We start from the raw sequence: 22,003 nt of genomic DNA, 5'->3' as shown, positions 1-22,003 counted from the left end.
AAAGATGAACAACAATCATGAAGTCATTGTCATATGAAAACGTTCAGAAGATAATTTGAGATGAATATTATTGAGGTCAGCTCTGGCATCCTGTGGTCTCCTCATGTTTATGATCCCACCATGCAGTCATCGTCCTCTTCAGGGACTTACATTTGTTTCTCGGGAAGCTGGACGTTTCCAGAGAGTATAAACCAACTTCATGAAGGAATGACAGCAATTCTGTGCAATTTCTACATTTGAATACATTTCAGGTATATATGCTGCTCTCTGTTTTCTTTGCACCTCATGTTTTCTCCTGCCAGGTGTGACAACTACACAAGAAGAGCCTTGCAATGCAAGATTGGTACGGCATGGCCCATTCACTTCATCTGTCACCCTCTCCTCCACTTCTTATTGCTTTCAGCTTGTTTCTCATATTGCCTTTCATGCGTTAAAAGCACTTGTCAGTTACGTGTCTCTCAGTGCCTATTACTGAAGCTTCTCTCTCCTGGCACTGCATGTCATCTCCTGTATTAAAATTATTTCTTCTCCCAGCTTGCAGGAAAATGAAATTACTTTCTCGACATTTAAATTACAGTCACTATTGAAACCCCAGCATGGATAAATTGAAGTGTAATGTTTTTGAATTGGTGCACACACACATAACAACCATCACAGGTGCCGCCCCCAAAATTGCAAACTCTGATTGGCTGTGCAGGAATTACATTGAAACCCTCTTAATGGGCTTTGTTGCTTATTGCTACAGGTGGGACTTATGTTGAAATCAATTCTTCAGCTCCAACACGTCGGTCTAATTTGTTAATAAAGTTCATACAAATGTTTAAAGTTTATTTATATTTTCACCTATTATTCGTCCGTGTCTATTTCTATTGACCTGTAAATTGTTCTTGGAACATTATTTTAGTGCACAAATAAACCCGGGGTCACTTCAGTGCATCACAGTGGGATGAGTCGGATGCTGCCCCCCTGCGGCTCTGTGCAGAACTACACCATTTGGCGGCGTGCGGCCGACGTCATCAGTCCGCGTCGCACAGGAAGGGGGGAAACGTGGGGACGGAGAAACTGGAGCAAACATCGTAAGTGAAGCTTTTTTCCCCACGTGAACTGATGCGAACTGAACATGGCGTCGACACAGGAGCCGGAGATCCAGTTCGCTCAGAGACTGGCCTCCAACGAGAAGCCCGTCCGGACCAAGGCCATGAAGAAGCTGAGGAAATACATCAGTGTCAGATCAGGGAAGGAAGAGGGTAAGAGGGAGCATGTCCACGTTTCACAGCTCTGCTAACAACCAGCAGCATGCACACTATCATTACAGCTCGATACATAGAGGCATCACAGGGTCTGATTGAACCCTATATGAAGGTTTGAAAGGGAGCAGCCTGATCATCTGTGGAGGAGGCTTTAATCATGATCAGCTGATGCACACGTGGGGATAAGTGTTAGCCTACAGGTAACATGTCAAACAGATTATCAGTTAGCTGAGAAAGTAAAGATCACCTTTTAAATCCTCCCTGTTTGATTGGTCAATGAGTTTGGAGTCCAGCAGGTGATCACAGATCAGAAGTCGACCTGTCATCTAAATAATGCAGAAATTCTTCTGATCATTGTTTTTTTTTAGAAATGTGCAGCAGACTTGAATCCTCTGATCACTTAGTGTTCATCCTCTGCTCCTCAGGTGGATTCTCCAGTGACGAGGTGCTCAAGCTGTGGAAAGGTCTCTTCTACTGTCTGTGGATGCAGGACAAACCCCTGCTGCAGGTATGACCTGACTCTCTGTGTGTGTGTGTGTGTGTGTGTGGTGTGTGTGTGTGTGTGTGTGTGTGTGTGACCTTCGTTTAAACATCCCATAATAACAGGAACAGACCAGAATCCTCCTGCTGGTCAAATAACACAAGAAGAAATCCTTCTAGTAACAGGCTGAAATATGATGTCTGATGGGAGCTAATGTTAGCTAGGAGGCTAGTGCTAACAGTAGTTTGAAGCCCCTGATGTTTGGGTGGACAGTCCTGCGTGGCGTCTCACTGCCTTCAGTTTAACATCTTTGACGCTGCTTGTTTTACGTCCTGATCTTCAGCTTGTTGACATGTTCAGGCGTCTGTCACAGCGAGGGAAACGACAGACTCAGAAAGGTTTCAGACGTCTGTCACAGCGAGGGAAACGACAGAATCAGAAAGGTTTCAGGCGTCTGTCACAGCGAGGGAAACGACAGAATCAGAACGGTTTCAGGCGTCTGTCACAGCGAGGGAAACGACAGAATCAGAAAGGTTTCAGGCGTCTGTCACAGCGAGGGAAACGACAGAATCAGAACGGTTTCAGGCGTCTGTCACAGCGAGGGAAACGACAGAATCAGAAAGGTTTCAGGCGTCTGCAGCGAGTCGTCTGAATGACCTGAACTGTTGTCAGTGTATTTAATAAGGACTGAGTCGTGACTAAACGTCAGTCAGCCTTTCATATCCGTGTGAGTCTGAAGTTTGAGCCCTTTAATGTTGTGATGTGATTTATTGTGGACGTTGATTCTTCCTGGTGTTTCAGGAGGAGCTGTCCAACCAAATCTCCTGCCTGATTCACAGCTTCCACAACATGGACGGACGTGAGTGACTCCTCCTCTTCTTATTTCACAGCAGTGTGAAGGTGTCAGTCACCCCCCTCATGATCACATGATGTGTGTGTGTGTGTTCACTGCAGAGTTCTTATACCTGGAGAGTTTCCTGCAGACCTTCAAACGGGAGTGGACCGGCATCGACCGGCTGCGGATGGACAAGTTCTTCCAGGTGAGCAGGAAGTTAAAACACTGAGGCCTGCGGGCCACAGGTTCTTTATTTTATACATTTATATTTTAGATAATATTGTCAGGAACTTTTTGTATTTTGACATCTTCAAATATAACTAAAAAAACACACAATAACTAATAACAGACAGAAACTATTTTGTTCCATTTTTTTGGGAAAAAATAGAAATGCTTCGTAGATCAGACTCTTTAATAAAAGAACATCAAATACTTACATTGTTTTTGTTCTTTTTCTGTTTTTTATTTTATTTTTTTGTCTCTGAATCAAGTCTGTAACCTGGTTAATGTATTTATAAAATCTTTGTGTATTTACTTCAGGTTATTAAAGGGTTAAACAGTCGGCTTGTTTGCAAAAATGATGCAAAGTTTATTTTCATAGTTCATTAAAAATGTGGAAAATAATCAAAGCTGTTAAAAAAAAAAAAAACACACTTTATGTTTGATGAATATCTTTCAGCTCTCACTAACATGAGAAAAGAAAATAAACTAAATATAAAATCTAAATGAGACAAAATCTTCTGATTCTTCGATTTGAAGTCGAGGGCCGCAAAAAATCCCCTCAAGGGCCACAAATGGCCCCCGGGCTGCACTTTGGCCCCCCCTGCTTTAAGGGATGATGTGCAGATTTGTCCACCAGGGGGAGACGTGGAGCCTCAGCTCTGATAACGTGACCGGCCTCACAAACACTCGTGGTTACTGTCGGTCTCATTCGTTCTCCAGCTGAGACGTTTTCTAGAACAACTCCAATAACAAAGTCAGACTTAGTGAGGCTCCGAGGGAATCAGGTGTCGACGCCAGGAGGAAGTCGGCCAATCGGCTGTCTTCAAATAAACATCTGAGACCGTGTGGTTAACGAGCTGCTGTGGCTCAGTGGGCGTCGGTGGTTACAACGATACAAGCTGGAGTCCGTTTATCGTTTAGAGAACAGACAGCTGATGGACGCTTCATGTGGTAAACACAGAAGTGCTTTGTTAACATGTCTGTGGTGCATTGTGGGAAATGTTGTTTGAGGTCAGTAAACTGTGTGTTTCTCCAACAGCTGGTTCGCTTCATGTTCAGACGAGTGTTTGAGCTGCTGAAGAAGAAAAACTGGGACAGCAGGTAACGTTCACCTTTCTGTTTTATGTTCACACGTTAAACAGAAGAAGGTTGACTTGATCGCCCCCCGCAGGACGAAACGTTCACCCCGAAGAACGCAGAGGGACCCGTGTTTCTAAAAATCAGTTTAACCCTCTAAAAATACAACCAGAATATTCACATGTTATGTTTAGTAAAGCTTTTAATTAAATCCTGTTTCTTTTCTTTTTTTCGACCACATGGTTTTAAGCCCCGCCCACATTGTGAAGGTTGCACATTGTGCACTCATCATTGTTAGAGGGGGGGTGTGTCCAGTCGTCCCAGCCCGGTCTACATGTTGACGTATGCAGACGTGTTCGTGGTGAATGATGGCGTGTGCTCTCTCTCTCCCCCCCCCCCCCCCCTCTCTCTCGCCCCCTCTCAGTGTGGTGTCCAGGTTCCTGGAGCTGCTGACCACGCAGCTCCTGCGGAGCGGCTGCGAGGCGCCCAGCGGCCTGCAGTTCCACGTCCTGGACGTCTTCATGTCGGAGCTGGCGGCGGTGGGCTCTGCAGAGGTACGACACCCCGATCCTCTTCAGGGTCACAGATCTGATCTCTGGTCTGATGTGTCCGTCCTGATGCGTCACTCGTTGGTATTGTTTGAAAACCTGCTGAAACCTGATTGGCCAATTCTAAATGCAGACCCCTGAGTACAGCATGGGGGTGTGGTACTTGAAATCCAGACCGGTCTTGAGACTGAAGGTCTCTGTCTCGTCTCTCAATAAAAAGCTTTTTGACTCCAAAACACAAGATGAGGATTTTTATGGTCTTGGTCTTGACCCGGTCTGGATCCCTGAATGTCTCGGAGCTCTCTGGTCCTCCTCACTGGAGCTCAGTGAAGGGCGGGTTTGGGTGGTGCGGGGGGGATTTGGATTCGGCCCTGGCAGCTTAAAAACCTCCAGCAGACGTTTGTGTCCAGCTGAGTCTGAAGTTTCCCCTTCAGCAGTTTAAGAAATGGAATAAATCATAAAGTGAATCTCTGCAGATTCATAAAGTCTCTGAGCTTCCTGTCGGCCGCTGAGGCAGAAAACAGAGTTTGAATAAAGCAGGTGAAGAAAACCAGCAGCTGGTTGTGTCCTGTGCTGCACACGCTCAGCGAGGCGGTCGCTCAGTCCACAGAGACCGGAGGGTCGCCGGTTCAAGTCCCAAAAAATATGGAAGCTGTAGAGGAGCCAGACCACTTCTCGAGCACTGCCGAGGTGCCCTTGAGCAAGGCACCGAAAGCCCACCAGCTTTGGGGGCGCCTACTTGTGCATGTGTGTTATTCAGGCCTGTGTGTGCATGAGAAGCAGCTGCTGAACCACGTGACGGTTCATCAGCGAGGAGTCACTCATGTGTTCATCTGCTCTTCTCTCTCCACAGCTCACTGCCGATCAGAATCTCACGTTCATCGAGCCCTTCTGCAGAACAGCAGCCAAAACAAAGGAGTAAGTGTGTGAGTGTGTGAGTGTGTGTGTGTGTGAGAGAGTGTGTGTGTGTGTAGCAGCAGTACCTGTGTGTAATCTTTGTTTCTTTCTGCACACCTGCTGCTCGTCTGTCTGCGTTTCAGGGAGCAGTTGAAGCTCAGCGTGAGCAGGAACGTCTCGGAGGATCATCCGTTGCTTCTCCGTGTGTGATTTTTTTATTTCATTGTTTTTCTAGTCGGAGTCTTTTCGGAGCGATCTGCAACAGCATCTTCAGCGCCATCATCGATCAGGCTCCGTTTGCCATCGAGGACTTGATGAAGGAGGTGAAAGCAGCAGGCGAGTCGGACTCGGACTCGGGCCAGGCGTCTGAAGAGGACGAGGAGGAGAAAAGTCCAACAGGAAGCAAGAAAGGACAGCAGATGAACGGTACACACACACACACACACACACACACACACACACACACACACACACACACACACACACACACACACACACACACACACACACACACACACACACACACACACACACACACACACACACACACACACACACACACACACACACACGACGTGCTTTGGTTCTCTTATTATCACGCTTCACATTCAGTCGGATCACTATCCAGATACTGCAGAGAGCACAAGTCCACACATAGACGACATGTTTCACACCTGTTCATATTTATTTTTTATGCATTTATAAACTCGCCCCGTGCACGAGAGAGAGAGAGCTCAGCTGCAGAGACGCTGCTTTACCTTCAGCTGAGCCGCTTTCTTCTTTTCAGGCCGAAAGTCCAACAAGGACGAGGAAGAGGACGACGATGATGATGATGATGATGATGATGAGGAGGAGGATGATGATGATGAAGAGCTTCTTCACCTGGAGGACTCGGACTCAGAGATGCCGTGTGATGAAGACGTGGGGCCGGTCCTACAGGTGAATGAACAACGTGTGTGTGTGTGTGTGTGTGTGTGTGTGTGTGAAAACAAAGTGAAAGTGAGGGAACAGCTGCAGGAACAAAAAGTTTATCAGAGGGTCGATTATCGTGTCTCTCACTCTGAAGTTTCTAATCTGCTCATCAGACTGAGATTAGTTTGATAACTCTGTGTGTGTGTGTGTGTGTGTGTCTCTGTGTGTGTGTGTGTGTGTGTGTGTGTGTGTGTGTGTGTGTGTGTGTGTGTCTCTGTGTGTGTGTGTGTGTGTGTAGTTTGACTACACAGCCCTGGCAGACAAACTGTTCGTGTTCGCCAGCCGGAGCAACACGCCGAGCCACAACAGACAGAGACTCTACAAGATCATCAAAGTGTGAGTACAAGCTTAATGCTATAATGTGTGTGTGTGTGTGTGTGTGTGTGTGTGTGTGTGTGACGTGTGTGTGTGTGTGAGATCAGTGTGTGTGTTTCTGATCCTGAACTTGTCCTCTTCTCCCCTCGTCTCGGACTCCAGGCTGCGTGACCTCAGTGAAGGTAGGCGCTCGCTCTCCGCTCTTTGATTTGATTTCTGAGTGACTCCTCTCGACCTTTGACCTCTGACCTCTGACCCCTCTCTCTCTCTGTGTCTCCTCCCGCGATCTCCAGGCGTCTTCCCTCAGGACGAGTATCCGGAGGACGTCTCCACGGACGAGGACGACGATTATTTCGGCAGCAAGAAGAGGATGAAGAGAAGACGACGTAACAGGAAGGAGGAAGAGGAAGAGGAGGAGGAGGAGGAAGCTCCAGCTGCCAAGAAGAAGAAGAAAGGTATGAGAGAAACCAGAGTGATGCTTTCCTCTCTCTCTCTCCACACGCTGTCTAACCCGTGCTCCGGCTTCTTTCAGGGAAGAAACAGGAAGCTTCCAAAGCGGACGGCTCGGACAAAGACTCGGGGAAGGATGTGAGTGAAGCAGCCGACGTGACAAACGGGGACAAGAAGAAGAAGAAGAAGAAGAAAAGGAAGAAGAAGAAAGCCGGCCTGGTGGTGGCTGCAGAGGACGAGCAGCAGAGCCAAGAGACGTCTGTGAAGGCCAGCGAGGCAGAAAGTCTTCAGCAGCCTTCAGTCACAGAACAAACGGCAGACGGCCTCGAGCAGAGCGAGGAGCCTCAGCTGGCAGACGAGCACCAGAAGAATTCAGCTGCAGCATCAGAGAGGAAGAAGAAGAAGAAGAAGAAAGGCCTGAAGTCACAAACGGAGGAGGCAGAAATAACGACCACAACTTCAGAGACTCCTGCCAAGAAGAAGAAGAAGGAGGAGGAGTCACAGGTTAATGCAGCGAGCACAGACACGGCACTTTGTGAAGAAAATGGAACCACTGATTGTGCAACCCCGGCAAAAAGGAAAAAGAAGAAAAGGAACGTTCCGCCTGCCGACGGCGAGGAGGTGAGCGAGGTCGAGGCCGCAGCCGAGGGAGAGCGAGATGAAACGGCTCCGTCTCTGAAAAAGAAGACGAAGAAGAAGAAGGCAGCTGAGGCGCATGCCGGCTGTGCTGCCACCCCGCTGGAACAGAGCGAGGAGCAGGTGTCCGCTGAGACCACAACACCTGCCAAGAAGAAGAAAAAGAGCGGGAAGAAGGCGGCGGCGGAGGACGACATCAAAGAGCGGTCGGAGACGCAGGTGGACGGCAGCGCAGACGCACAGCTCCTGCAGAGCGAAGCGGCGCCGCCCTCCTCTGGGAACTCAGCCAAGAAGAAGAAGAAGAAGAAGATTCCCGTGGTGATTGAGTTTGAGGCCGACGAGGTGGCGGTGGCGGTGGCGGTGGCGGCGGCGGTCAACGGCCTGGCACAGGAGCAGACGAACGGAGGCAGCGTGAGTGTTTAGGAGAGGTCAGGTTGGAGGTTAAGGTCTGAACACGTTGACAGACTTTTCTTTGCTTGCAGAGTTTGGACGAGCTGTCGACGCCGCCAACGGCTAAAAAGACCAAGAAGAAGACGAAGACGCCGCCAGGCTCCGACTTCGTCACGTTTCAGAGCAAAGCCGCCGTTCCCACGCCGCTCTTCTGCAAGACCAAGGGAGGCGTCCGCACCCCGCCGTCCAGCAAGAAGGTAACGCCCCCCCCCAACTCAAAGTGTGTGTGTGTGTGTGTGTGTGTGTGTGTGTGTGTGTGTGTGTGTGTGTGTGTGTGTGTGTGTGTGTGTGTGTGTGTGTGTGTGTGTGTGTGTGTGTGTGTGTGTGTGTGTGTGTGTGTGTGTGTGTGTGTGTGTGTGTGTGTGTGTGTGTGTGTGTGTGTGTGTGTGTGTGTGTGTGTGTGTGTGTGTGTGTGTGTGTGTGTGTGTGTGTGTGTGTGTGTGTGTGTGTGTGTGTGTGTGTGTGTGTGTGTGTGTGTGTGTGTGTGTGTGTGTGTGTGTGTAACGTGCAGCCGCTGAATCCAAACCAGCTCTTTTCTTCTTCTTCTGTCATTCTGACTCATTGATTATATTTAATGAATCGATCGAGTGTTGAACCATCAGACCTTCAACAGGCTGAGTCACTGATGACGAGGAGACAAACAGAGGCTGTCTGGGTTTCCATGGAAACGTGAGCTCAGCTCTCAAAGTTAGCCTGTTAGCATTTCCAGCACGGAGACCGCCATCCATGAGACTCCAGCGCCCCCTGCAGGGACACACGGGGGACTCCAGCGCCCCCTGCAGGGACACACGGGGGACTCCAGCGCCCCCTGCAGGAACACACGGGGGACTGGGACACACGGGGGACTCCAGCGCCCCCTGCAGGGACACACGGGGGACTCCAGCGCCCCCTGCAGGAACACACGGGGGACTGGGACACACGGGGGACTCCAGCGCCCCCTGCAGGGACACACGGGGGACTCCAGCGCCCCCTGCAGGAACACACGGGAGACTCCAGCGCCCCCTGCAGGGACACACGGGGGACTCCAGCGCCCCCTGCAGGGACACACGGGGGACTCCAGCGCCCCCTGCAGGAACAGACGGGAGACTCCAGCGCCCCCTGCAGGAACACACGGGAGACTCCAGCGCCCCCTGCAGGGACACACGGGGGACTCCAGCGCCCCCTGCAGGAACACACGGGAGACTCCAGCGCCCCCTGCAGGAACACACGGGGGACTCCAGCGCCCCCTGCAGGGACACATGGGGACTCCAGCGCCCCCTGCAGGAACACACGGGGACTCCAGCGCCCCCTGCATGGACACACGGGGGACTCCAGCGCCCCCTGCAGGAACACACGGGGGACTCCAGCGCCCCCTGCAGGGACAAACGGGGGACTCCAGCGCCCCCTGCAGGAACACACGGGGACTCCAGCGCCCCCTGCAGGGACACACGGGGGACTCCAGCGCCCCCTGCAGGGACACACGGGGGACTCCAGCGCCCCCTGCAGGAACACACAGGGAACTACACTCCGGGGGGGGGAGCAGCTGCAGCTGCGTGCGTCACAGTGAGACGCTGATTGTTTAAAGGTCTGCTCACAGCTCGACTCGTAGGAGGGGGAACGGTTTTGAGTCCAGATGTTCAAAGATAAATGTGATCCTATCAGTGAGCCTGCTCCCGGCTCCTCGTGGGATCCAAACTAAACGCTGCCTAATCTGAGGGGGAACGCTCATTTGCATTTATCTCATCCCGGGGCGAGAAACCTAAATCTGTGTGTGAGCAGGAGAGATGAAGTGAGGGGCGTTGTCCTTCATTTAACGCTGCCTCGTCTTCACCTTCCTTTGTTTTTTATCAACAGAAGAACCAGACTCCCAAATCTGAGTCCAAGAAGGTGACGTTCGGCCTGAAGAACAACAAGACAGCCGGTAAGAGAGAGTGTGTGTGTGTGTGTGTGTGTGTGTGTGTGTGTGTGTGTGTGTGTGTGTGTGTGTGTGTGTGTGTGTGTGTGTGTGTGTGTGTGTGTGTGTGTGTGTGTGTGTGTGTGTGTGTGTGTGTGTGTGTGTGTGTGTGTGTGTGTGTGTGTGTGTGTGTGTGTGTGTGTGTGTGTGTTCGTGTGTGTTCTCAAAGTGCTCCTTCAGCCTGTGAGAGAGAGACAAACGAACGAACAGCGTGCCGTCGAGCTGCCATGATGAGCTCGACTCATGTTTGCTTATTAGTCATGTTTCTAATAAACTAGGATCCATGTAGGACACACACACACACACACACACACACACACACACACACACACACACACACACACACTCCTGATGTTTGTTTTGTCACTTGTGTTTCCTGCAGAGTTCAGAAAGACGGATCGCAGCCTGCTGGTGAGTCCGGACGGCTCGTCTCGAGTGCCCTTCGACCCCCAGCAGAAGCCCAAGTTCGGGGTGCTGAAGTCTCCGCCCACCCCTCTCTCCAAAGTGAGAAAGATCGCCAGCAGCGCCAAGAAGGCCGCCACCAAACCGTCGATCGTCACGCCGAAAAGACGCGCGTCTGCTGCAGATTTCTTCTGAGCGCCCTGACAGACTGAAAGGAGAGCGAGCTGCTCGTTTGTGTTTGGACTCGTTTATAAAGAGGTATTTTTGTGTTTGGCCCACGCCTCAGTGTTTCCTCTCCGAGTGACTCCAAGTTTTAATAAAGTTCCTCATTACTCTTTTCCAATTTTACTGCACGTCCAGCTTCCTGTTTGTGTCCTCTGAGTGAGACGTCTCCGTTCATGTAGCGTAACACTGATCTGACTCTGTACAGAGTGTGTGAACAGACCCGTCACCAACAGCACCATCGTGTGTCTGAGGCTCGAGCGTCTGATCCAGAGATCCTCGCCCAACCACGGGGGGAGAGAGAGAGAGGGAGACAATAATCATAACAAACTCATTTAGCACCGTTTGAATCCCAGGTTGAGGTCACATGATTAAAACACAGAAGAGTCGTAGTAACGACGAGTTTTTACAAAGTGATTTAAGACGTGCAAAACAAATGAGGCAAATCTTAAAGACCCGTTTGTCCCACGTGGTGAAGTCCTCTTCAGGTGGTTCGAGGCGTCTTCGCTGTAGGAAATGCATCCCCTCTGTAGTGAGCCGTTCACGCAGAGAGCAGCTGCATGAACGGCGTGATGTTCAGGTGGAAGGTGTTCTGCTTCAGAGAGGCGTTGGGAGGATTAGATGATAATCCAGTGTGAACACACTGATCCTCCTGCTCCAGAATAAACCACTGATTTGGATTCAGGCCTTTAAATGTCAAGGATCCAACATCGGCATGCTCGGCCTCGCTTGTGGAGCAGGGCGGCTCCCTCGCAGACTTCATCCATGTGATAACCTTTCTGCGTGTCCAGTGGGAGAGCAGGCTGATCGGTTCATTGATGTGAAGGCCGGCTTTAGAAGAGCTTCAGATCTGTAAAGTAAAGTTGGTGCAGCATTTCCTGCATCATGTATTTAAAGTTTAATTCCACATTGTCGAGCTGCGAGGCAGCAGCAGGGGCTTCAGGTTCGGGGGGGGTGAAAAAAAAAAGCTCTGTTTCAAATGTGCTCTCCTTGTGATGTCACAGTGGGATTCTGGTATCTCCACCTCCAGACTAGAGATAAACTTTAGCACAGGTCGGCCATTTTTATTCTCTCTAAGGAGTGATGTCTTCTGGGAAAACTCAGGGGGCGGGGCTTATTGCATTTAAAGAGAGGCACTAAAACGTTCAGAGAGAGCTCTCAAACCCTTCAAAGAGAGGGAGAACACGTCTCCTTTAAAGGAGCATCTAGCAGCAGCGATGCTGCACGTTCAGACTGAGTGCTCAGCTCGTGTTGAAGTGACGCACTCATGTCACACTCGCCGGAAGAGCTGTTTTGAGCCGCGGCCAATCTGAGGTGTGTTATTAATAAGTGTGAAGAGCTGCAGAGACGAGAGGAGCGTGTAACCATGGCTACGCGAGGCGTGAACACTCATCCACCAGGACCCCTCCTCGATGTGTTTCACTCTGCAGCCGAGACCACCGAGTCGTAAACACCAGCTAAAGGATGCATTAAAGGAGGCTAACACGTTAGCATGTATGGAAACGCTCCGTGTGCTCGTGAAGATCACATTCATTTCGTGCTTCAGACGGATGAGAGCAGACGCACATCGGGAGTGACAGCCGAGGAAATTGGATTTAAAAAAAAAAAAGGGGTGCGAACCCTGCAGATGATTATCGACGCTGCTGACAGGAAGTCACGTCTGTGCCTGTACACAGGCCTTTTGTTATTAGCACACAGCAGCCTTGCAGGAGCATTTTGATTGGCTGCCTGGATTGTTTTGTTTATGGCAGCTGTAAATGGTTTTTGATATTACGACTTGATTGAATTGAACCTGAGTCGGCGTTCAAATGCAAATAACTTACCATGTGATCCATACTGAGGGGGGGTTGCTGATGTTTTTTAATCATTCAGGCTTTCATTTAGGCTGGAGGTGTGGGACCAACAAACAGGATTCATTATGGAGCGTCATCAGACCTGCATGTTCCTGTCTCAGGATCAAAAGGAGGCTGTCACTCTGCAGTTATTAAAGCTTTTCAGGCCAACACAAAGCAGCAGACACTTTTCCTCCTGCTGTTTGAAGCTCTTTACAAATCCACCTCTTTTTATCTCTTCGCTCTCTGGTTACTGCTCCTTATTGTCCAGCTCAGGCCACGTGACAGCAGAAGACACCTGAATGACCTCCGTCCATTCAGAACATGGATGCACATCTCCAGCCTCCAGCATCCGCTCAGGTCGAGTTCATCTATATGCTTTAACCTTCCCCATCAATGTGGCTCCTCTTCTTTACAGCGCACAAACAGCAAACATGTCCTGCTCCTAAGATCCCTTAAAGCAAAGTGCATCACATGCTGACATCTCCTGACTGCTACTGTGTTCAAACATGAACCTCAATGCTTTGGACTAAATGGAGCAGATTTGCTGAAGGCTGCAGGACGACTCGAGATAAGCCAAGAAATGTGTTCTGTTTTTTTGGGGTTTGGGGAAAAAACGAAATGACAAATGTCCCCATGAAAGCCAAAAATCTGTCAAGCAAAGCTGGACAGGAAAACTTCCCTCAAACATCAGGCAGAAGTGATGCTTTATAATCGCTCTGAATGTTCAATTTCCTGAGACTCCTGCAGGAATTCAGGTCACAGCTTCCCTCGGCAGCGTTTCACAGACTCTCTGTCACAGCCTCGGCCAGCAGGAGCAGCTTTTATTACATTTACAACACACACACACACACACACACACACACACACACACACACACACACACACACACACACACACACACACACACACCACCTGTCATTTTCATCTGTTCAGTGACAGTTTGATTATATTAATAAAGTTCTGCTGGGATCTGCAGAATCAGGGAAGTGCTTGAATTTGACAGATGGGCACCTTGTAGATGTTTGTCAGGAGGCTTAAAGGCGACTCGGCTCCACCTCCTCCTCCTCCTCCGACATCTCCAACAGCATTTCATGACTCCTTGTCAGACCCCGTCCCATCTCTCCTCACGTTTCTGCCTGTAATTGAAAACTGTGTGGAGAGATAAGGGCAGAGCCTTCCCTTGCTCTGCTGCAATTTTAAAGAACATAAACGAGAGCTGTCTGACAAGCTGGATGTGGAAAAACAATTCTGAAAAATACTTCAGGGAATTGTGTTTTTACCTCCTAGAAAATATACAACAGACCCATGACACGGAGATGTTCTCCATACTGGCTAATAAATCAGCAGTTTTAGACACTTTGCATTCAGAGAAAAGACAAATGCTCTTTGGGAAAAGTGTGAGATGAAAACCTGAGCAGTCAGCTGAGAGAGGAAACGAAGCATTGATTTATTACGACCTGGTTTATCATTTAAATCACAAAGAAGAGAGCGTGGCTCTTTTTCTTGTGCATTGATATGAATGAAACTAATTAAATTCATGAGGCCAGAATGATGATCTCAAATGTTCTCAAGTAACCTCACTGTCTTTCTTTGTAGATTAATGATTTTAGTATTATTTCATGATAAGAGGTGTGATATAAAAGGCTAACGGCTTCATCGTCCTTGGATCACATCAGTTAAGAGTCTTGAAGTTTGTCGGGAGCTAATATTTGACTTTGGAGGAGATTCAAACTATTTGGTCACAGTCGGCTTGATTCACAGCTGCATCGTCTTTCAATGTTTTAAAGGTCACATGACCTCCTCCTCCTCTTCAATCAGTGTCCTCGCTCCTCTTCATCATGTGTGTGAAGTGTGTTGTTGTAAATCCACTCTGATCCTGTGTTTGATCATGTCTATAAACCCCTCTATTTCAGCCCTGCTCAGAAAAGGCTGTTTCTGTGTCTGTAGCTTTAAATATGTAAATGAGCTGGGTCTGACCACGCCCCCTCTCTGGAAGGGCTCGGGTGTACTCGCTGCTTTCTGGCTCCATGTCCTATTGTTTACGGTGAGAAGGCAGACTCAGAGGGCAGAACAAACACCTAGCTGGGGGAGTGTCACCCACCTGGGGGAGGGGCTACTGCCCTTTGTGATGTCATGAAGGGAACATCTCCAAACGGCCTGTTTGAGCACATATTTTCTAAAAAGTGGAGCAGGCAGAAGACGGAGAGGATGGACTTTTCTCATCATTGGAGGGTTTGTAGACAGACATGTTAGAGGAAGATGGAGGAGAGGATTTAATATGAACCTGGACTGTACAGGTTCGAGCCCCTCCCTCTAAAAGCAGGTTTGAACCTCCTGGTGCAGTTTATCGCCTCTGCAGGAAGCATCCTTCATGCACAGCATCAGAAACAAATGTTTGAGATTAAACAAAGAGCATCTACTTTTCCTTTAGATCAAGCAAACAACAAGAAGCAGGTTCAGAAAATAATCACGGATAAAAAGCTGTGAGCCCCGCTGTGAGGCAGAGGGAGGTCTTTGCTCTCTCTCTCCCTCTCTCTCTCTCTCTCTCTCTCTCTCTCTCTCTCTCTCTCCCTCTCTCTCTCTCTCTCTCTCTCTGTCTCTCTCTCTCTCCCTCTCTCTCTCTCTCTCTCTCTCTGTCTCTCTCTCTGTCTCTGTCTCTCTCTCTCTCTCTCTCTCTCTCTCTCTCTCTCTCTCTCTCTCTGATACGAACACATCTCCTCCCTGACACTCTCCTTCAGTCTGCACAGCCTCTTCATGTGTTAGCCCCCCCTCCCCCCCTCCTCTCTCTCCTCCTGGATTAAATGGAAACGTGCACGGACTCCTCCGCTCCGTTTGGGATTCTGCGGGACAAGTTATTCTTCGGTCTCCTGGTTCTGTTTTTATTTCAGCAAACTGAAAAGCAGCAGAGGGTCTTTGAGGACAGCTGAGGTGAGTTGGGTGCATGCTCATTTGGAAAAGATTACATCTCAGTCAGACGCTGCTCTGCGCAACATTTCATGAATAGTACTTTTTATATTTTGGCTTTTAAGAGCTCCACACAGCGACACTTTGCTTTTTCATCTTTTTAATCTTGTATTTCTAATTGCATTCTTTTGTCCAGCTCTCATGTTTGCCTCGTTGTTTCTGTGATTATGGGTTTCATAATGTGTTCCTTTCATGTGTTTGTGCAGGAATAAGTTTGTTTGCTCTCTACAGACAAACATGATCAAAGTGTAAAGGCTGATGTTTCCTCTTCTCTTCCGTCTGCCTCTCTCCTGCACAGGACCAGCTGGAAGATGTTGCACGAGCCTTTCTCCTCCTTGTCTGGTCTCCTCTTCATCTATGTGACATTACATGCTGCGTGCTGTGAGTATCATCCAATCATTCCTCTCGGGCTCAATCAACTTTCAAATCTGTCTCACGCTCTCCTTTTCTTTCTTGTGTCGCGCTCACGCTTCTCCAAATCCATCATGAAAGGAGTAGATGTTTATTTAACGGGTAGATAGACATTTCTGGATCATAAAGTTTCAGGTGGATGCATCCTTGTGTTTCCCCAGCTGAGAGGAAACAATGAGCTATCAGAGACCTGTCTGTGCACAGACTCCCACACATGCATCCCAGTGTCAGTAAATGAACCTCGGTGTGTCTTCCTCCGTGGGATGTAATTATTCTGAGGCTGCTGGCCAGCTGGCTGAGGTGCCTTTAATTACAGCTTTCACTCAGGAATAATTATTCCCCCGTCTTTTCATCCAAATGCCATCGCTGTTCTTGTGATCTGATTCTGGGCACGTGTGCAGGGAGGGGTCAGTCAGGTGCTCAGCCAAAAAAAACCAAAACAAAAAACCCCCAGAAAAAGATTGAATTCACATCTAATTACACTTATTAAAAGCTTCTACTTCCTGCTGTCTGCTTCTGGCATCCTGATGTGATTTTTAACGAATCAGAGAAATGTTGATTATCCTCAGGAGGAAATCTTGGCGTTCCGGTTGCTCCTAATAAAAAAACAAGAGCAGATGCAAAAACTTGATTTCATTCACTTCTTGATGTCATTGATTTTTAACATTCAACACACCTGCCTGCGACATGAACAAGAGCTGCTGCTCTGTCGACCTCCAGCAGTGCAACAGAGAGGAACACACTTCACATGTTGATGTTCAAATCCAGGCGCCTCGTGCAAACGAGCAGCAGCGCGGTGATTCAGGCTCAGGCGTTTAACGGTGAAGTGTCATGAAGGGGCTTCATTCAATTCATCAACATGTTTTTCTCTGGCAGTGAAAGGAAATTGATTCTGTGCATACACTTCATCATAGTCCAGGACTGACCTGAAGACAAAGGAGAGAGAAACATGTACTGTACAACCAGCAGGGGGCGCCATGGTACAAGGCGTGTAGCTGAGTTGATTGACAGGTGGGCGCCGTGTAACGGTTTGTCAGGAGGCTTAAAACCCGCCTCAGCTCTCAGCCTGTCGTTAGCTTGACTCAAAGTTAGCCTGAGACAGCATTTCCAGCACGGAGACCGCCATCCATGGGACTCCAGCGCCCCCTGCAGGGACACACGGGGGACTCCAGCGCCCCCTGCAGGGACACACGGGGGACTCCAGCGCCCCCTGCAGGAACACACAGGGGGCTCCAGCGCCCCCTGCAGGAACACACGGGGGACTCCAGCGCCCCCTGCAGGAACACACGGGGGACTCCAGCGCCCCCTGCAGGGACACACGGGGGACTCCAGCGCCCCCTGCAGGGACACACGGGGGACTCCAGCGCCCCCTGCAGGAACACACGGGGGACTCCAGCGCCCCCTGTAGGGACACACGGGGGACTCCAACGCCCCCTGCAGGGACACAGGGAGGACTCCAGCGCCCCCTGTAGGGACACACGGGGGACTCCAACGCCCCCTGCAGGAACACACGGCGGACTCCAGCGCCCCCTGCAGGAACACACGGGGGACTCCAGCGCCCCCTGCAGGGACACACGGGGGACTCCAGCGCCCCCTGCAGGGACACACAGGGGACTCCAGCGCCCCCTGCAGGGACACACGGGGGACTCCAGCGCCCCCTGCAGGAGCACACGGGGGTTCGGAGCCAAAGTGAGATTCTCTCGTTAGGGTGAAATAAACATGCAGGTCATTTCTTGGTTCGTTAGAGGAGCGCCCGTCCATCTGTTTGTTGAGTCTCAGTTTAACTGTAAATTATTATTATTTGTTAATTTGGTCCCTGGTGGACTGACTGCAGATGAGTCTGGTGGTTATTTCAGTCACTTTGTGTCTGAGACGTCTGTTGAGAGAAAAGTCCCCCTCCTCAAACTCTGTGAGTTCTGTCTTCTTTTTAATCGGATATCGAGCCGCTCGTCTTGAGTCATTTGCTGCTTTGAAAACAATTTCAAGTGTTAATGGATGCTCAGACGCTTCCTGCTGCAGCACACATTAGAGTCTTTCTCCCTTCAAGCTGTGCTCGAGGGCAGAGCCGCTCCGCAGGCAGACAGACGGGTTGGAGAGTTTAAGTTCAGAGATGTCTGATCGACAGCGAGAGACAAGAAAAGAATACATACAACAGAAGTGTGTGAGGACAGAAAGGATTGGGAGTTTACACAAAGTTCAAACTATGAGAGAGACTTCAGAAGTGTTTGTCTTCCTGACATGGCTGCTGGAAATCTCTCTTTTTAAATCATCATAAAAAGCTTTTCTTTAAATGTCAGCGCTCATTGTTTTAACACTGTTTGAATTCTGACCTTCACAGAGCTTTTCATTTGCACACACACGTTCATTATTTTTGAGTGTTTTTGTCGTCAGTATATATTTGAAGGGTTTTTGAGATCATAATTAGTTGGAAGGCGAAACAACGACGGTGTGACAGAAAAGCTGAACACGGTGAATTTCTCTTTGGACTGAAGAAGAAACAAGAAAAAGTGAAAACTTTGAATTTAAAGCTCGAGGCTGCAGAGTCAGTTAATCCAACATGTCTGTAACCCCCTAGTGTTTGAGATGGGTACTGCAGTCCACATTGAAGAGAGAGCTGTCAGCTTCAGAAGCAGAAAGAAGCAACGAGAAGCTTCCTTGTGCAACAGGAACAAATCCTCCACTGACGTTTCAGAAAATCCTCGTATCAATATTTTACTCCTGGACGCGAGACGCCCAGCGACGCCACGACATCTTTACGATCACGTCTCACAGAAGGAGAAATCCCTTTTTCTCTGCTCACATTTTAAGAGGACATTCTTGGTCGTTTCAAGAACACATCACATCAAGTTCAGGAGACGTAGGTGACGGGTTTTTTTTTCGCCACTGTCACACGGGAAGTGACGATTCTTTCGACCAATCAGCAGACCGCAGTGTTTAGCTCCACCTTTTGGGGTCGGCTCGATATTCTTGGTACTCCAACGGAAGGGTCCCAAAAAGTGGGACGGTACGGATCGGTTACTTTGGGAATCTTTTCCAGGTTTAGTCTTTGGAAACGTGCGCCGTACCGATCCGGACCGCTCGGTGGAAACGGGGCTTTACTGATCCAGCAGCGTCTGGGTGAAGAGCCGGGCGGGTTTCCTGCAGGCGGGTGAGTTAATGACAGGAAGGTGAGCAGAGCGAGAGAGCTGATTAGAAGGTGGAGCGACGCAGCAGACAGACACAACAAAGGAAAAATAAAAAGAAGCGGAGGATGATCGGCTGAGCTTCTGACACCGACACAATAATAGAATCATGATGAGGTTTATTTTCCGACACGCTGAACCTGTCTCTCTGCCTCTGCTGATAAACAACATAAAAACACAGGAAACAGCAGGGAGAAACTTTAGGACCTTGTTAGCTGTACGCTGGAGCTCAGCTGTTCTCCCTGGAGACGAGTATAAAATACAAGACGAGAACAGGAGTGTGCACGATGTTAGCAAGGAAGCTGCAGACCTGCATGCTTCAAAGGAGTGAAGTGAAAGCTGCAAGGAGGTGATGCAAGGATGGTTCTTTCATGGAGCTGGGCGCCGCGTGTGGAAGCGTGGCAGCTGTGTGAGGAGTGGAGAGGTTTATGTCTGACGGCTGGACAGATGCTGCACTCAGTCGAGTGGGTGTGATTCTCAAACTGTTGTTTCTGGAATCTTCAAACGGAAGCTCCGAAATTCAAACCTGAGGGAAGATTCAGCAGCTTATCAGACGCACAGACGTCGGGATGGCAGGACCATCAGGGGCCATCAGGGACCATCAGGGGCCATCAGGGACCATCAGGGACCATCAGGGACCGACTCAGGGACCATCAGGGACCGACTCAGGGACCATCAGGGACCATCAGGGACCGACTCAGGGACCATCAGGGACCATCAGGGACCATCAGGGACCATCAGAGACCATCAGGGACCATCAGAGACCATCAGGGACCGACTCAGGGACCATCAGGGACCATCAGGGACCGGCTCAGGAGAGAAGACACACAGAAGACTCAACACAACAAAGTGATGCACAGACAACGAGCACACTGAGTCCGCTGCGTTAAGTTTATTTATTCGCACGCTTCCTCGTACTCTTCCGGTCTTCTGCCGCCTGCTGGCGTGGAGAGTCATTTCCTGTGCAGAACGCACATGGTGATTGGCCGTCGGCTGTACTCTTTGCGTTCATGTGCAACCTGTTGGCCAAGACCGCAGACGCCACAGCCGGCCTTCGCCGTCTGCTCAGTGTGTCATCGTCATGCTAGGTTCAATAGCAGCTCAAGTTGACCTTTCGTGTTTAATTAGTCTTGACCGAGTCGATCGTTTGAAGAATTGATCGCCCTGAGTTTAACCCTGTAAAGTGATTGATTCCCTTCCTGGCTGCTCAGAGACGAGAGACTCTGAAGACGTCCTCGCGTGGATTCTGACGTCTTCATTAAGTCTCGTAGTATTGAAAATCAGAAAGTGAGAGATAATAGTGAGACAGGTTTGACGCTGTTGCTGGATTGTATTTCTATGACAGCAGCAGAGACGCAGCTGGAGGACAGAACGTCACGCTGCTGTTCAGAGAGGTGTTCTTATCCACGGCTCATTAGCTGGAGACGGCAGGTGACCACACACACACACACACACACACACACACACACACACACACACACACACACACACACACACACACACTGACTGACTGAGAGCAGCATGATGTCATATAATTGTCTGAAATGTTACCTGTCGTTCAGTGATTCTTTTGAAGGCGTGAGAGGAAGACGACCCGACGAGAGGAGGATGAAGAGTGAACGCCGCTTTTCTGTTATTTATCTTTTTAATTGAATTCTTCAAACGCACGATGATGATGATGATAACGTTTGGTGTCACGGCTCAATGAGAGGTCAGAATGGGAGCGATGTGCTGAGTGTGAGCTGGGGGTGGGGGGTGGGGGTGGGGGGGGTGGGGGCAGGGGTTTAAACAGAGTCCTGATCGAATACTACTTTTAAACGTCTTGGTACAAAGTTTTTAAGAGTCTGCAGAAGAAGCTTTCCCAGCATTCCTGAATGCATCACGACATCTCGTCAGTTGTGACTCAGACTCTGCTGTCATGCCGTCTTTTTAATATTTTAAATATGTACTAAAATGTGAGGTGAAGCCGAAGTAATCAGCCGGTTATTATTGAGTCAAGTATGAAAGGAGCTAATGATTTAATCACAGCCTCAGAGGAGGAAGGTTCCTGATGTCCAGCTGGGAGAGCTGTCACGTCTCTAATGAAGCTTTAAGTGAACGAGGGTTTGAAGGTGGACACACACAGCTGCAGCTTCCACAACATGACCGAGACGCACCCAACATTTAGAAACCATAATCCTCACACTGAGGTAGCAGGAGCCGTCTGTAAGTCTGTCCCCCCTAGTGTTTACAATGGGCACTGCAGTCTAAACTCTAATCATTACAGAGAGCTGTGTGTTCCTTTCAGTCTGATCTGCTGAAGTCAGAATCAGAATCACAACAAGCTCAGTGTCTTTTTTTAAAGGATTAAAACAAAGAAGAGCCCAGAGACGAATCCGTAAGATTTAAAAACCTCTTGTTGTTGGACAGACTGTAAGAGGGATTATGCATGAAACCAAAGGAGTCAGGAGGATGTTATCTGTAGGAGAACAGGGTGTCTTCTCTCCTCCTCCTCCTCCTCCTCCTCCTCCTCCTCCTCCTCCTCCTCCCTCGGTGTGTCCTCGTTAAGAAATAATGAGGGGGATTGTTTTCTGCTCAGGCGGCGAGCAGAGAATCCCTCAGTGATTGTTGTCGGTGTCAGGAGTGCTCGCAGGAAGCTTTAGCTCTGATCGTTTTATTCACTCTTCCTTCTGCTGTTGGGATTTCTGCACACTGAGCGTGATTACATTCAGCCTCCACGCACAGCCACAAACTGAATGCAGGATCTGTTGAGCAGCGGCTGCATGGCAGGCGTGTCGTTGGCTGCTTTGATGGAGTTGATCAAAACAAGATGATTTGAGTTGTTTTCAGTCGTACACAAAGGTTTGTGGATGAGCTGCACGTGTTGAACACGTTGTGTCTTATCCAGGCTTCAGTCAGGAGAGAGACCTGCAGGAGCAGAG

General features: G+C 49.4%; 2 protein-coding genes across 2 annotated transcripts in view; both read left to right on the top strand.

The window, feature by feature from the left end:
- Window positions 1-901: 901 nt before the first annotated feature.
- On the top strand, window positions 902-10,758 carry rrp1 (ribosomal RNA processing 1). Its single transcript, XM_079357057.1, has 16 exons — window positions 902-1,247; window positions 1,676-1,758; window positions 2,533-2,590; window positions 2,686-2,771; window positions 3,828-3,889; window positions 4,290-4,419; window positions 5,267-5,331; window positions 5,546-5,736; window positions 6,098-6,249; window positions 6,521-6,618; window positions 6,760-6,779; window positions 6,891-7,052; window positions 7,130-8,094; window positions 8,166-8,330; window positions 9,967-10,033; window positions 10,449-10,758. The coding sequence occupies exons 1-16, from the start codon at window positions 1,121-1,123 to the stop codon at window positions 10,661-10,663; spliced, it is 2,646 nt and encodes an 881-aa protein (XP_079213183.1). The 5' UTR covers window positions 902-1,120; the 3' UTR covers window positions 10,664-10,758.
- A 4,615-nt stretch (window positions 10,759-15,373) lies between these two features.
- The window catches only part of LOC306832426 (uncharacterized protein), a 13,128-nt gene continuing 6,498 nt past the window's right edge, over window positions 15,374-22,003 (top strand). Inside the window, exons 1-2 of the mRNA XM_079357092.1 lie at window positions 15,374-15,453; window positions 15,788-15,870. Of these exons, the coding sequence (XP_079213218.1) occupies window positions 15,801-15,870 (70 nt within the window). The 5' untranslated portion in view covers window positions 15,374-15,453; window positions 15,788-15,800. The remainder of the gene's footprint in view (window positions 15,454-15,787; window positions 15,871-22,003) is intronic.

Source organism: Symphodus melops (assembly GCF_947650265.1).
Source record: "Symphodus melops genome assembly, chromosome: 12".
NCBI lineage: Eukaryota > Metazoa > Chordata > Actinopteri > Labriformes > Labridae > Symphodus > Symphodus melops.
This window is presented reverse-complemented; position numbering and strand designations above follow the sequence as displayed.